The 17,135-nt window shown below is 33.3% G+C and overlaps 1 protein-coding gene across 1 annotated transcript in view; it reads right to left on the bottom strand.

Moving 5' to 3' along the window:
- Window positions 1-17,135, bottom strand: part of CWC27 (CWC27 spliceosome associated cyclophilin) — a 140,766-nt gene that overhangs the window by 114,157 nt on the left and 9,474 nt on the right. Inside the window, exons 3-10 of the mRNA XM_084882169.1 lie at window positions 16,943-17,055; window positions 14,683-14,826; window positions 13,184-13,282; window positions 11,960-12,063; window positions 9,864-9,933; window positions 4,813-4,892; window positions 3,765-3,798; window positions 1,388-1,545 (exon numbers count right to left, since the gene is read on the bottom strand). Of these exons, the coding sequence (XP_084738295.1) occupies window positions 1,388-1,545; window positions 3,765-3,798; window positions 4,813-4,892; window positions 9,864-9,933; window positions 11,960-12,063; window positions 13,184-13,282; window positions 14,683-14,826; window positions 16,943-17,055 (802 nt within the window). The remainder of the gene's footprint in view (window positions 1-1,387; window positions 1,546-3,764; window positions 3,799-4,812; window positions 4,893-9,863; window positions 9,934-11,959; window positions 12,064-13,183; window positions 13,283-14,682; window positions 14,827-16,942; window positions 17,056-17,135) is intronic.

The raw sequence follows: 17,135 nt of genomic DNA, 5'->3' as shown, positions 1-17,135 counted from the left end.
CTACTTCTATGATATTCTATGCCTCAGAAATAACCAAGGAAGTGTGTGTTTGGTGGGTCTGGGGTTCTAATTCGGGGTACACAGTAGACTATTTGGAGCGCTTTTATAAGGAATTATTGTCCTAAATTAATGTACATTTTTAGAAGTTAGAAAAGTGTTTACTATTAGAATATGATGGAGGAAGTAACCAGAATAGAGCAAGAGGGAGACTTCCAGGTAATAGCAGTTTTGTTTCTTGATCTGGGTGGATATATGGGTATATTTGGCTTATAAAAATTCAGCAAGCTATATAAGCTTATGATATATGTACTATGAAATATAATTTATACAGATATATTCCATATGTATACGATACTTCAATTAAAAAGTTTAAAAAAAAAAAAAAAAAAGCATGTGCCCAGGCTTCACTGCAGATAAAATGACAGAATCTGTGGGAGAGGCCAGGCATCCAGTGTGAACTTAATATGAATCTAATGTCCAGTCAGGAATGAAATCTAGTGAATCTAATGTTCAGAGGACAGTGAAAACCATTCCTCTAATGAATCACAACTGTATTCATTCATTTGCATCCATTCATTACACACACTTTAATGACCAATTACTATATGCATATGACTCAGAGGATATAAAGATAAATAAGAGCTTCTGAAGGAGCTCAGTCTCAGCCAAGGGATAGGCAATTTTACACCAATATGTAATTATATCTATCTTACCCCAAATGTAAGCCATCAAAAGAAAACAAATAGTATTACTTTTTAAAGCATTACTTAAAACATATACCATAAAGTTATAGTAATAGAATCACAAAGGAGAATTTTTCAATTAAGTTGAATTTAAGGAAAATAAAATGTTGAGTCACAAAGTTCAACAACTCTTTATCTGGCATTTGCTGAAATTTCTTCTATAATACCATTAAGATTAGTAGGGGTATATGGTATAAATCAGACTTGAAAAGGTATTTAAAAATGCTTTTATGCCTACACATTTTCTTTAACCAGTTTTGACAAATCTTACTCACCTGAATCTGAAGACATCTCTTTTCATTCTACACAATTATTCTGCTGCTCTCATTGATATTAAACAAACACAACCTTCCCCATCTAGCTAATATATTGCTTACTCATATATAACAAATTGTATAGAGGATTTTGAAGATGAGATCAGAAAAAAATGAAGTGGAATTTGATTCATCGCTGTAATTACTTTAAAACTGGCCTATTTTCTTTCAGGCTTCCAAATGGGCTAATTTAACACAACTAGTGCATATATCAAGCATTATGAAAATAGTATTTTAAACAGTAAGTTGAACAGAGGACTCAATCTTAATTTAAAATGAAATATAAAAAAACAAATACTCTGATACCTAGAAGCACAATTAGCAACTTACCTACGGCTAATTGATTTCTTCTCCCCTTCTCCCTCTCCAGATGATTTAACACTTGCACTTGGGTCCTTTTTTAACTTTTTTGCAATTCTTTCTCTCATCAGGTTCTTCTCATCACCATCAATGCTTTCATCATTCTCTGCACCCTCAAATTCTTCATCCTGTAGAAAATGAAATGGAGTATGTACTGGGCATTCCATCTCCCCTTTCACTTACAGACTCCTCATTGCATCTTAAGCCATGTTTGTTTTTCTTTTTATTGGGTTTTGAATTAGCAAAGGCTGAATGAAGAATCTGCTACAGATGGGAATACCTCTGAGGTCTGCTCTGGGTGAACTATGTAAGTGTGAGGTAACCCAGTCAGGGCTGTTTGCTCAATTCATACCCAGTCCCTCTGCAATAAACTGTGCTCCTGTATCACCAGCATGCTGACCTCAACCAGGAATCAAGTAAAGAGGTAGAGATGGGACAGCTGAGATTTCTTCCTATAATCAGTCACAGCAATTACTCCTCTTCTCACAACCCTTCAGTGGATCTCCAACTCACTCAAGACCCTACTCAATCTGTACCTCCCTGACATGATGTCACATAGCTCCACCTCAGCAACACCTGCCAACTTTGGAGTTGTTATTCTCTCCAGCCTGAAACATTCTTATTCCATTTATCTGCATTGCTTGCTCTTTCATCTCAGATCTCTCTCATATGTTACCCTCTCAGTGACACTTATTTTGATCACCCTATTAAAATGGAAGAATCACCCACTCACCTCCAGCACTCTATTCTCCTTCCCTGTTGCCCCCTCCCCCCGGCAAAGCATTTATCACCCATCTGACCTGCAATTTAATTAGTTATGTGTTTATCGTCTTGCTCCCAATAATTAGAGGAAGCATTCCATGAGAGCTAATATTCTGGACCATTTTGCCTACTGCTGTATCTTCAAATTCTAGATAGTTCCCAGCATCAACAGAGAAAAGAGTGGAGAGAAAAAGGAGGAGGAAGAGAGGGAGGAAAGAAGGGAGGATAAGAAGAATATTTCAAAGGGATCTTTCTATTCTGTTTCTTTGATCAACTGAGTCATAGTGAGGCAAGATTTTTAACTTGAGGTTGTAGACCTTTAGAGCAATGGTCCTCAAAGTTTGTTTCTCAGACTACATAACCTGGATTGTTTGTTAAAAAATATAAAATCCTATCCCTTATCCCAGTCTTTCCATAACAAATATTGAGGAACAGAAATTGTGAATGTTTTCAGTAAGATGTTTTAAGACATTCTTTAGCCCTAAAAGTTGATAACCACTGACTGAGGTCTTCCATACCAAACTCTCTCCTGCTTCAGAGCCTTTTATATATGTAGTTTCTTCTACCTTCAACACTCTTCCTCCCTACTCCTTACTTACATAAGGAAAGTTCCTTCTTAAATTTTAACCTCAGACTGTGCTTTCTATATAAAATATAATCTCTCCTTGTCACCGGGCTTTAGCATATGCTATCTCCAAGCTAGAGGAACCTTCATCCCTTTTTTGATCTAGTTAACTTCTAATTCTTCTATAAGACACAACACAATCATCTCTTCCAGGAAGATTTTCTTGAACAGATTAGATATTCATTCTTTCTCTACCCTCCATAATCAGAAAGAACCCTCTTTTTTGACTGTGGCAATAGTACTTATGCATAGAAAGCTATGTACTTCCTACCAAATTATATGATGCATAGATCAATGGGTTTTACATAAAGCGCCAAATAGATAACTTGAAAAACTTGATCTCTTATATATAAAGGAAACTGCCTTCTCTTTTGTCAGCTTTAAGCTAGTATAACTAAAAAGATAACTACAATCATGAAAGAGAATCTTCTGAAATGTGTGTATAAAGAAGGAATACTACTAGGACTGATTCAAGTATTTCCCATACATCATATAAGATACCCAAGCATCAACATTTCAACTTTTAACATAATAAAATAAAATAACATCTGAATTTTGATTATTCAAGTTATGTTACATCATAGGGAGAAAAAACAAGCAAGAAATTAATATATAAAATTCCACACAAACGTAGACATACACTTGGAAGAAAATACTATAATAGCAAAAATACCATATATTTTTAAAGTCTTTCATATGTTTTCAAAATTTGATATACATAATTATAAAAGTAATATTCAGAGTATCCCCCCAAAATATACAAATTTTAAATAATTATTAGTTCTAATAGATTACATCTGAAAAGTAAGGAACATCAATTGAGCTATCAGTTGTTAAAGCGTGTATACATTTGTTCTGGAAACCCTGTGTATAACCTTTTAAGAAAAACAATTAAATTTTTAATAAAAATTTTGAATTTTCTGTAAATTGTTCAAACTATATTTATACAAAAATACTCACATCATCTAAGTCTCCTGCTGCATCATCCTTTTCACTACAAAAAAAAAAAAAATAAGGAAAACAAGTAAATTTCAGCTTCAAAATGGAAATAATAAAATTATTCAATAACCCAAAAATTTAGAATATTTTGTTGGATTAAAACTTCAAAAACTTATTTCAACATAGGAATTTCAGAATGGCATTCTAGAGTAAGTAGAAACATCCTAAAAATGAGTCATTTTTTTTTTAATAAATAGAATAAGAGGTATGCTCCATCAGCACATACACAAAAACAATAGAATTAAAAGAAAATTGCAAAAAAAAAAAAATCAACAATGCTATTTTTATCAACAAAAGGCTGCAGAAAACAATATTTTTTACATTGGATGAACATATTATGGTTCATGAAATCAAATCCTTCAAATACAATGGTATTAAGAAAAGACTGTTTTGAAGCAGAATTTTTGAAACTGAGCTAAACTTGGTATAGTAGTATTTTAGTCCCCCTTTAAGACACTGGCCCAATATTTCACATGCACTTATATGTAACAGTAAGATATCTTCCCTTCTCAAAGAGAAGCAACAAAGATAGTAAGATAATTTTCTGTTAACTCCTTTAATATATAAGAAATAAGTCAATGGGTTGGCCCCAAATGTGGTGACTTTCACAAAACCCTTCAATTTTGATTTTTTTACCCAATGTACCAACTGAGACAAAAATGCTCCAAGGAAAAAGTTAGCAAAGTAACTTTGAATTAAACATTAAAATGTTAAAGCAAACAGTTTCCCTAGTCTTCAAACTATCCCAAGATTTAAAAGTTTAACAATTTTAAATTTAATGAGTTCAACTGAAGTAGATAGCAAGAAGAGTGAAAGTGACTGCAGTGCTTCTCTCCACATGTTAGAAGCTCTACTACCTCCATTGTCAAAATGCTGTAGCTTTTTGGCTGGGTTGAAAAAAATTTGACATATAAGAAACAACTGTTTACTCACGAAGGGAGATGTAAAGTACCTACTACAATAGTTAGCCAGGAAATGAGAACTTAGAATCACATAGCACCATACCAACCTCTCAACAACGGGAACAGAACTGAGGTGTGGATCATCCTTAAGCAAGTCGTGACTACTTTTGCTTTTCCCCTTCATGCTCTAGAAAGGAATGCATGGTAAAATCATAAGTGGGGGGGGAAAAAAGAGTCTTCCAAAAGGACAAGTGAACAACTTTACATAAAATCTAGTACCGATAAAAGTGGTGAGCAAAAGAAATGTGTTCCTGAAAATTTCAGTATAAACTCAAGCTTTATAAATGAGAACCTTCCTGAATTGGCTGAGAATATTATTTTAGAAACATCTTTTCTTTCAAAAGGTGACATATCCTTGAAAATAAGTTTATTGATTACTATTTCCAAACACTGAACCCTTTTAAGATTTACATACAGCTAAACTAATTAATTTGGCCCAGATAGTAAAACTTAGAAGATAAATCATGAGTAACTTGAAATAAATGTACACTATTATCCTCCTAATAGATTCTTTACATTGCACAGAATCGCTTTTTAAATGTGCCCAAGCAACCACATGAGTGCACCTATAAGATGCCATTCAACAAGCAGAAAACAGAACGGAAGAGCCTCTCAAGTATGACAACATTCATCAGTGACCAAATGCTTAATAAATGCTTTACTTTCAAAGCTCATGAGCTCAATAAATTTATATTTTAATAGAGAAACAAGTCATGGGAAGATATAAGCAGGACTGTAAAATAGCAACTACTCCTACTATTAAGTATATACTTTGTGCCAGGCACTGTGCTATAGTACACTATTTCTACTCCTCCTTTACCTCCCCTCCCTTCTGAAATATATTTCTCCATCAATACAACTTTTCCTGGGTGAGAAAAAAAAACACACAAACCTTTTTATAACTGCTTTTGGAGTAAAAATGTGAACATCTTGAAGTAAAAGAAATATTATATGCATCACTATTGTAAATGTGGTACAATTTAATCACAATTTTAAAAATCTAGTTATTAAGATTCTTTTATAATGATATCTACCATTTAACTTGCCTCATAAAAACTACTTGTCGAATTATAAGCTTTCATTTGAAAATATTTTATGACATTTGAATTTAAATTATACACAATGATTTAGGAATAAACTTTGAACCAATACAGACAACTGAATAAAGCTATTATTTAAGACAGCAATAGGAAGGGAGGAATCTGCCAGACAAAAACCTTTCAAATATGTGAAGCCTAGGATCACATTTTCACTTAGTTTTTACTTCTCCAAAGTCTATCACATTCCCCAAGCAGTCCCCATGTGAGATGGGTTCTGGTATTATCCCCATCCTCCTCATAACCCGCCCAGCCTCTGGATGCAGCTACTTTGTCAACATCCTTCTTCAATGTGTTCAGAACTGAACAAAATGCTGCAAATGTGAGCAAAAAAATGCAAAGAATGTTAAATTCCTTATTCCAGAGACCTTACTCTCTTAATAATTCAACCAGGGCTTACAGGCTATTAAGTCTTATACCTGTTCAGCTGATTTCATTAAACTAAAGTATAGAATTTACATGTGCTCCTATTACATTTCAACTGACAAGTTCAAATAATCAGGCACACATTGACAACAAAGCACTCTTTGGGCAGAAGTATTCAATCAGCTATAAATCCATCTGACTGTACTATCTCCCGGATCACATTTCCTCACGCCGTCCACAAGAATATGAGAGACTCTGACAATGTGCTTTCCTGAACTCAAGATGTGTCATTATGGCACCCCCCTATCATGCAATCCTATCAAAAAGGAAATGAGTCAGTCTGGAAAGTCACTTAACCAGAGTCTTAGTTTCCCCATCTATAAAGAAAGGAAGTTGGACTAGATCCCTTTGAGCTATAAAATTCTATTATTCTAAAAGAGATTTTTATCAGGTAGTAGAAAGATACTGAAATAAATAATGAAGGAAAGCGAACCCACGTGGGAGAGGCGCCTTGTCACGAATAAATGAGTGGGGTGAAGCGGTGTCTGTAATACCACACTGATAATCCATAAACCAGGGGGACTCTATCTTATTTCTCCTTTCACATAAAGGAAAGCCTCAATTCAGACTTCACCCATTATTAAGTTGTGATGTTAGACTGGTTCTGGAATAAAGCTTAACACTGTGGAGTCACTGAAAAAAGAAACTTGATAAGTAAATGAATAATGAAACAATTATTTTCAAGTCCTCTAGAAATATTTAATTTCATGCAACTACTAAAATGGCAAATTGTTCTTAGTCATTGTAAAAGACACCTGACTCTGTTTCTGGTTATTATATACATTTTAAAACAGTAAGGCTAAATTTTAAAATATATTTATTCTATAGGTCATTCAACATTCAAGCTAGCCTCCCCGCCCCCCGTTTTTCCCTAAGGGTTCATTGTACTCATAAGGTAAAATGTATTTTGAATGGTGCTCATAGTGTAAAGAATAGTTCAAAAGCAAAATAAACAAATACACTTCCATTTGAATCTCTTTTAAATTTATCTCATGCACTATAGAGAAATTTTCTTTCCTCTATGTCAGTAAATTTTAACAATTTTTGTTGTTCTATTTTCTCAAGATGAATTTAATAATGACTCCATTATATAAACAGACAAAACAGCTAAATTCTGTAGGCCAAAGACTCCGCACATCATACCAAGACACACTTCCATGTGGAGAACAGGCTGTGGGTGGGTCATGCTGTACAGGTGTCTACTTGTGCTCTCCAGGTTGCTCAGGCTAGAGGCAAGGACCCTCTGGGAGGGCTCTGGAAGGGCACTAGATTAGTTATGCTGCGCATATGGCATCCTACCCCAGAAAGCTGAACTGCTGGGGAGGTTTCTCCCCAACCTCTAGATTGCTTGAGCATGAGGGTGGCAGCTTCTGCATAACAGTTATGGTCACATTAGAGATTGTTTGATATTCTTTAGCTCTCTGAGAATAAAATACAAATTATAACAGAGTATATTGTTTAAGACATTTAACATTCAAAAACATTTCCAAGATTGTATAATATATCAATATAAGGATATACATAGCCTAATTTCACTATTCTAAATGGTACATATTATTTCCATGTTACAAAGAGGAAAAATTGAGGCTCAGAGAGACTGTTATCCAAATTCACCAAGTACCGGTGGAAAGTGAAGTGCCAACATAAGTTTGTATGACCTCAAATCCATGCTATTTCTACCCCAACACACTCTCACTCAAAGATGACACAAAGTTTACCACCAAGAAGCTCATGGCCTGGAACTCCACACAATAAGGCAGAAAGAAAAAGGGGAAATGTTTCAGTAGTATACAATGAGAACAAAGTCAGGGTTCTTATACAATAAAGCAAAAAGAATATTTTTAAAAAGAAAATGTAAGGATCACAAGGCAAACGTTAGACCAGAAAAAGAAAAGACGGTATTTTAGGTTATGAAAATAAATGACTTTGATACCCAGAAGTGGGATAGGACACTTCAGGCAGGGAGAAGAACACAAAGACACAAACACAAAAGGGAAAATACAAGGCATTTATGTAAAACTAGAAGCCCGATGCACAAAAATCGTGCAAGAAGCTCGGCCCCTGAAACTGCCTCTGCCTCAGCCCTCACAGCCCTGGCTCCGTCCAGAAGGATGTTGTCTGATCTAATTAGCATATTAGGCTTTTATTATATAGGATAGCAAACAGTTCAGATCTGCTGACGCAGTGTTTCCTACGTTTCCCTGATAAGAATTACAGGGAATTCAACAAAAGTACAGCTTCCCAAGCCCCTCCTCCCTTGTTGTAGAGATGCTTCCTCAAGGCACTCAGAATGAGGAAAATATATAGTCTTATCTCCATGTTCAGAGTATTAGTTTATAGGTGATCATTGAATCACAGTAGAAAATAGGTTACTCAAGAATATTGAAGTCAGTGAGAAAAAATATATATGATTAAAATATTTCTAATATGTGCCCACTTTAATTCAGTTTTAATGCAAGGGGTATAGTAGTGTGCTTACTGTATGCTCAATATCAGCCCACCAAAACTATGCTCCATGGTTAGGTGAGCAAAAACATGGGTAAAGAAGTAAAGACAAGGAAAACAATTATGTGCTTTTAAGTCAATGCTAATGTTAGTGTTGGTAAGAAATAGGTGACTAAGTTAAGCAAGTAAGGCAGTGTTAGGTTATAGAGTTTTAATTACTACAGTAAAGACTTTGAACCTAATCCTTAGATCTCAGGGTTCGCTAACTTTCCAAAAAAGAAGACATATCAGAATATTTGGGAGTTAAAATACTTTAGATGATTTTCTTGAAGTATACTTATTAGAATCACTGCTGTGAACAATGGCAGGGCACTATATGGGTTTCAGCAATGAGTACTATGGGGAAAGTGAGCCTGAGGAACACCGTACTTGAAGGCATATGGGACGTATTTGAGGTAAAAGGCCAAGAGGCGATATATAATCCAAAGACATGGATTTTATAGTGAGATAGATGTAGGTTCAAATCCTAGCTCTTGATAACTTCCTGCTCTTGTGACTTTGAGCAAATTTAACCTATCTATACATTAATAGAATCATGGGTAAAGTGGGGATATTAATAATACCTATCTTAAAGGGCTGTGATGAGAATTGATAAAATGAATAAATATATACAAATATTTAAATGAATACAAGATCTTTTGGTCTATCACTATTTATAATACTAACAATAATCATTATCATCTAGCAAAACCATTAAACAAATAGCAATTAAAATCTGAATCATAAAGTTCTTTAACTTTAGTTCTAACTGACTGGGGGAAAAAAATTCCAGGTTTAAAAAAACTATCATTTTTTTTCTTTTTTTCCATCACCATTTATCAACCCCATACCTTCTTCCACCTCCCGCACCTGCCCCATGCTATCACCACTGTTGTCCATGTCCATGAGTTCTTTTTAAGAGGGAAAATCTCCTCATCAGATGCAAATATTATTGACCATAATCATTTTACAAATTAGTTCCATGAGCGTTTACTGAATGTGCTCTGTGTCTAGCAGGAAATACAAAAATGAGTAAGATATAAACTTTAATTTTTTTACAATTCAGAAAAAAGGGCAAATTATGGTTTTACCTGACTAACTCGATTTACTTCCACCTCTTCTTCCTCAGCTTCCTCTCCAAATGAAAGCAAATTAAAATTTCTAATTAAAAAAAGGGAAAAAGAATGAAAGAAAATTAGAAAGAAAAAGTTAAACAAAACTTATAAATATTCTATTCCGCCCCTGTCCCCCCCCCAAAAAAATAGAGTAGAACTTACAAGAAGAAACGCTTTCTGTTTAACAGTAGACAATATTACTTAATATTCAATAGAAATATACTAATGATCTATATTTTTAGCATAATGTTATGGTTTTGGCCTCAGACCACATATGATTAATATACTAAACTAATGACCAAAAATCCATTCTGAGCACTACCATTAAATATACTAAGTCAAGCAGGACAGAAATAATTAAGCTTTTTATATTTGTCAAAACTGGTTATCAAAATTGAGAATTCTGAAAAACTAATAAATATATAGACCTGAGAGCACTACAAATGGGAAGCAATTAATCTAGTGACTGTCAAAATATGGCTTAATATTTTTAAATTAATAAGTTAAAATTGTCAAATAAAAGTCTATGAGGAGAAAAAAAATAAATCTCTTCCTTGAGCCTTCAAACCAAAGATTTCCCAAGAAAAATAAATAATTTGTTATGAAAACTTTTCTTTAAGCCTTAGCTTGTTTGGCTCAATGGATATAGTATTAGCCTGCAGGCTGAAGAGATCCAGGTTCAATTCCAGTCAAGGGCACATGCCTGGGTTGTAGGCTCCATCCCCAGTAGGGAGAGTGCAGAAGATAGCTGATCAATGACTTATTCTCATCATTGATGTTTCTATTTCTCTCTCCCTCTTCTTTTCTCTCTGAAATCAGTAAAAAATAAATAAATAAAATAAAAAAAAAACTTCCTCAAATATTATAAAAATAAAAGATTTGGTAACAAAAGAGAAACTTATTTCAAAACCTAGATGCAACCAATGAATACCACATAATTCCCAATATATTTACTATAAATTAAAAACAAAACAAAACAAAACAAAAAAACACCCAACTTCAGAACTTGTTATGAAGATAAACTATAGGGAAAAAAATATTGTATCAGAACACAGTGAGAGTGACCTTTCTCCCAAAGATAAATTTGTCAAAATAAATAAATAAAAAAGTAAAAGGAAATTAAATATATAGCTCTATATGAAGTTATTTTGCCATAAGACATCAATTGCTTATTAAAATGTCTGCCTCATATCTGAGAGTTTATAAAAACAACTTAACTTATAGGTTATTAAGGAAAGAAATGAATATGTATTAAATCCCTGTATTTCTGGGCATTTTCAAATTCCCCTTCGATTTAATCTTCATAACAACCAGCTGTTCTATTTATTATAATCTCCATTTTATAAGATGGGGAAACTAAAGGCCAAAAAGATTAATAAAGTTAGCTTTTTATTTACTGGGCTAGGCAGGATTATATTTAGAACTGTTTGAACCTAACACTTTAAGTACAATAAAATCTCTAATATAGATGCCACAATTCAATAAGAGAATCAACTGAAATCTAACTCTCAGATATCTATTTTAATAAGATAGACTAATAATGTAAAGAATACTGTTCACAAAATACTGGAAATTAAAAAAATAAATTTTTATTTTTTTGAAAACTATTCTAAGGAAATATCTAGAATACAGAAACAGCATTATACTTAATATTTATAAACACCAAAAAAGGAGTGAAAAGTTATATAAGCATTGTCATATACTTCATATTTTACTTTCCAAGTTCCTTATACTGAGCACATATTAATTGAAAATCAAGTGAAAAACAGAACAATTCTCAATAACTCATTTATATAAGTAATTACTATGGTAATCCCTACTTATTTATATTAACACAGATTTTATATGGACATCTGAGACAATACTTTTTTAGCTTTAGTTTAAGTTATATACTGTATCTGAATACAAGAAATGCTCATGCAGAATAGAACACACACTCGTAATTCAGTTATCTCCCTGGTCCAAACTGGCCTACCTCTCACTAGTAAACAATGTTTACAAAGGAAATGAAGTGAACTAAATGAATCAGTGTTGCTTTTCAAGCTGAAGAAAAATCTAACTACTATGATTACTTTGTGCCTTTGGGTTTCAATGTCTTTACTTTCTCCTCTGGTTTCTCTTTTTTCAGCTTTTTTATTTCCCTTGGAATGATGTCATCAAAAGGATTAAACAAAACCTATGAAAAGAAACATTTTTAAAATTAAAAACAATATTTAATTGTATTGACATTAGTGTCTATAATTTTTCCTTACAAAAACATTATAAGTATAGTGAAACATATACCACATAAAGCTCTTCCACTTACATGGCCTCAATATATAATAATCTCCCAATAATCCTATGTGCTATTAAGTAAAGGATATCTTATTCTTATTTTACAAAGGGAAAAAATATTCAAGAAAACTTAATTTATAGTATGAGAAACAAAATCAGGTCTCTTCTGATTTTGACTCCAAATCAAATGTTCTTAAAGATCACCCTCAATGGCTCCCTCAATGAAGGATCACTCTTAAATTACCAATGAATTCACTTCATTGGATTAAATAAACCTAATTCCTCTAACTTTCCGTTCTGAGTTGAGTTTTTCATTCATTAGATTATCATCTAAAATTTCATCTTAGAATTCAAAACTTTGAATTTAAAAAGTCTTAATCAGAAATTGTTCCTAGCCCTGATCATGTTATTCAATGGTTAGTGCTGATCCACACACCACTGAATGGTCTTGAATATGATTCCCAGTCAAGGGCATATACCTGGGTTGGTTTGACCCATGGCCCTGTCAGAGCACATGCAGGAGGCAACCAATTAATGTGTCTCTTTTACATTGATGTTTCTCTCTCCTCTCTTTCCCCTCCCCTCTCCCTTCTACTCCTTCTGAAAATCAATGGAAAAAATATCCTCAAGTGAGGATTAAAGAAAAAAAGAAAAAAAAAAAAGAAAATGTACCTAAATTACACAGATAAAATCTGAGTTGTGGCTTAATTTAGTATAAAGACTTCATCTGATAGTTTAAAAACAGTAACGATAAGCCCTGGCTGGTGTAGCTCAGTTGGTTGCCAAAAGATTGCCAGTTTGATTCCCAGTCAGAGAGCACATGGCAGGGCTGTGGGTTTGGCCCCAGTATGGGGAGCGCTGGAGGAGCCGATCGATGTTAGGCTCTCACACTGATTGTTTCTCTCTCCCTCTCCCTGCCTCTCTCTGTAAAAAACAACCAATAAATTATTTTTTAAAACGACTACTGAAAATTTCTTCTATGACCATTTAAGTGCTATATCTTATACTAATCATGCTCCTACCTCACAACTTTTTATTCTGTGTGGATTAAGTGGTCTTTCTTCATTATCAGTGTCTACTTCTGCCAGTCGCAGCATGTTATATATTGTATCCCCTGTAATCTATTAAATAAAAACAAAAATTTAATTGCAAATTATTACATTCATTCTTTGAAATAAGGGAACACTTTTGAAAATATATTTTAAATAATTAAAAGGGAATTTCATATTATTATATAAGAGCATATGCATTAAATAATTCAGAAAAAGCTACTTCATCTTAAGAGGAAAAAGCCTAGATGAAGTGCAACCCCTCAATAAAATTTTTGTGAAATTTCCAATATATACTTTTACTAAAAACTAAAATGATGCCAAATAACCTCTTACTGAATGAGAACTTTTCATTCAAACATCAGAAACAAATGTAGACTTTATAATAGGATAGAACAAGCAAATAACAATGTGGTAATTGCTTTGCAGATATTCTCATTTAATCCTCACAAATATCCTAAAAGTAGCTATAAACATTATCTTCCTTCTCCAGATAAGAAAACCGAAGTTCAAAGAAGTTATAGAGCCCACAGTGATGGCCTTTCAGAATGTGTAGATTATATAACATCAACTATAAACAATGGTGCAGAATGGCAACCTAAACCTCATCTTATTAAACACTTTTATTTTTTTAAATAGTAGAAATAAAATCTATGAACATCAGCAACCTATGTCAGAGTGGCTCAGCTGTGCCAATGCATACTTCTTAACCCACGTTGTTAAGTATTAAGCAACAATATTATATTGCATGTTTTTAGCGGGACGCCTTTCATTCAACATTTATCAAGTTTTAAAATAATACCAATTTTATATTTGAGCTAAGTTTGTTTTCACCCTTTCATCCTCCCAACATCCAGCTTTGCCTAGGATATGGAGAAACCATTCTTACCGAACCAGTAGAGGGAGCTGATACACTAGTGATGTCTATCATGCCTAAGACAAAACATATAGGAGTGTAGTGTTTATGAGAAGGGAGAAGAGTGAGAAAAGAAAACCTTCAGAAACCTTTTTAAGGGAAACTGTTAAAAATTCTATGGAAATGACATTCCCTGATATTATGTTGATTGTGTGCAGGATTAAATAGTTATTACTGAAAGTAGTATTTCAGGTAAACAAGTTTAATGTTTATATAACTTCCACTTTAAACTTATGGGAATTCATCATTAACAAAATAAACATTAAACTGTTAGTAAGTTTTATTTCCTAGGTATCTTGCAAAAAAACATAAAAAACAGTATCAGCTGAATGGCACAGTAGCTAATACGGTTAGTACGATTTTAGAAAAAGAAAGTTTAAAGTCCCAACCAATGTCTTATTTGAAACATACACACAAAACTTCATAGCTCATTATAACAGGAATATAGTCCATCATTTTTGAAAAGAAATAAATATCCCAGGGAATAATTTATGAAGGCAGCTCATAGGTAAGTTGATCATATGTATCACAGAAGCCTAATATAATGGACACAAACCTTTCCAAAGATGGTGTGCTTATTGTTAAGTTCATCTGCTCGACCCAGTGTAAAAAAAAACTGGCTGCCATTATCATGAGGACCAGCATTTGCCATGGCAACCAGTCCTCGCCGATTAAAACGCAACCTTGAGTGGAATTCATCCTGAAGCATAAAAAGAAAAGATTTAGTGAATAACCTCAGTGATAAGGCTCTTTATATTCAGCTAACCAACAAGGTTCCATAAAGCTTCTAATAAGAAATGCTGAAGTTGTACCTAACTGTTTTTCAAGTACTTCAATGCCATTAAACTTGGACTCCAATAGCCTCTATCTTCTGAATATACTCAGCTACAAATTTAGCCTATTTTGTGGAAATCTGCCTACTTACACAGAGGAACGGTACTTGATGAGGAATGGATTTCCAAGAGTCATTCCCCTATTTTCCCCTCCTTCAAAGTCATCTAAGTTTTTAGAACCTTCTATTTTTTTCTCCAATAAAATTACCTTTGAATCACTACAGAGTCTTCAACGATTGCCCCCCTCCAACCTATTCTAAGCCAGAAACAATTGCTTTTCCTTGTTTTTAATTCAAGAAATCTACTATGATTATGTTATGTGATTTACTGTGTTTTTTAGAGTCCTAAATTAAATTTTTTAAAGGGCAGTAGCAAGCCCTTTTAAGGTGGTTTCCTTGCCATAATCGAGCTACATAACATAAACATTAGTCTCTTAGTTAAAGAATTTCTGTCCACGCCCCATTCTTAGACTCATTTATAATATAGTTGTTATATAATCAAACTTTTCAGAAAGGAGTTTATTTTCCCTTTAAAAATAATTTTCAAGAGATTTAAATTAAAAGGATCATAACTCTGCATACTGTATTAAAAATGACATAATTGGAAAACTTACCAAGATAACTCATTACCTGAACATGATTAGCAAAAAAATCTCAATTTAGAAATAAACTGTCAAAAAGAGCTATTCTGTTTCACAAAATAATAGAATACAGAAATGATTCCTACAAGGTCGAGGCTGTAAAACTGTAAGATATCTATCTCAATTTGGTAAAATATAAAAATATGAGAAACTTTTATAACCATTCCACATTTTCTAAAAATATTATCATCTGGAAATTAAAGCAAACAAAAATAGTTCAAGTATTTTTTGCAAGAATCATACAGTGACCCAATTAAAAATTAAAGGAAACTCCAGGTACTCTGTCCCATTTGTATAAACACAAAGTCTTCAAAAACACCCATATTTTAAGAGTTGTTAAAGTTTACTCATTCAAAGAACATGCTATTGGTACTATCAGATTAACAAATAACTTATAGCTTTTACCTGAACCCATGTTATTCTTAATGTCTTAAGCATAACATCAACTCTTTTTTCTTTTTAGATCTATGTTGGTAATTAACAAACCAATGACCTATTCTTTATTAATATTCACTTCTTTTGCTAACAATTTTATGTTGCTTCTTTCTTCTTTTCCACTGAGTTCCTGTTATGGCATGCGTTTTGTGCTACAGAGTTCTATCTATTGTATAAAATTTAGAATTACATCTATTATGAACTGAATTGTGCTCCCCCAAATTCCTGTTTTGAAGCTCTAACCCCAATGTGACTGTATCTGACAGAGGGCCTGTCAAGAAGATCCTAAGGGTTAAAGTAGATCATAAGAATGAAGCCCAAATCCAGTAGGTCCCCTTATAAAAAGAGAAAAGACACAGAGCTAGCGTGTGCACGTTCTCTCTCTCTCTCAATCCAGGGAGAGAACTTTCACCAGGAACCCACATCGTGATCTTGAAGTTCCTAGCTTCAAAAATTGTAGAAAACAAATTGCTGTTGTCTAAGACATCCAGTCAATGGTACTTTGTTATAAAGGTCCACGCAGATTGATACAAAGTTCATATAGTATTAAATAAAATGTTTTTAAATGGAATGGCATATGCAATGTTCTAAAAATGTTTTACATTTACAGAGTTGCAGAATCAAATTTAGGCAAATATCAGGAAATATGTCATATCAGGCTTTTCTATTTTTCACTCACCGTTTTCTCCACCTGAATTTAATCTAGCAAAAAAGTTTGTGATAAGACAACTTAGAAAGAATTCTTGACAGGTTAAGTACTGTTATTATACCTGTGTAATTCTAATTATGTGATAGACACCTGATTTTGTGCACTAATGTGAAATACATTCTCTTCTTGTGAGGCATAATTATTTTCAATTAAGAAACCCAAACTTATCTGCAAATAAGAATAATAAATTAGGTCTCACCTTGAATGGGGCTCCATAGATAGACTCTCCACCAGTTCCTGTGCCAGTAGGATCTCCCCCTTGGACTATAAAACCAGGTACAACTCTATGAAAAATGGTCTTGTCATAATATGCTGAAAGAAATAAAAAATAATTTATTAAAGTCTAAAACAAAGTGTACCTCGTATCTGTAGTTACCAGAATTACTACAACT

Source organism: Pipistrellus hanaki, assembly GCF_964339955.1.
Source record: "Pipistrellus hanaki genome assembly, chromosome: 4".
NCBI lineage: Eukaryota > Metazoa > Chordata > Mammalia > Chiroptera > Vespertilionidae > Pipistrellus > Pipistrellus hanaki.
This window is presented reverse-complemented; position numbering and strand designations above follow the sequence as displayed.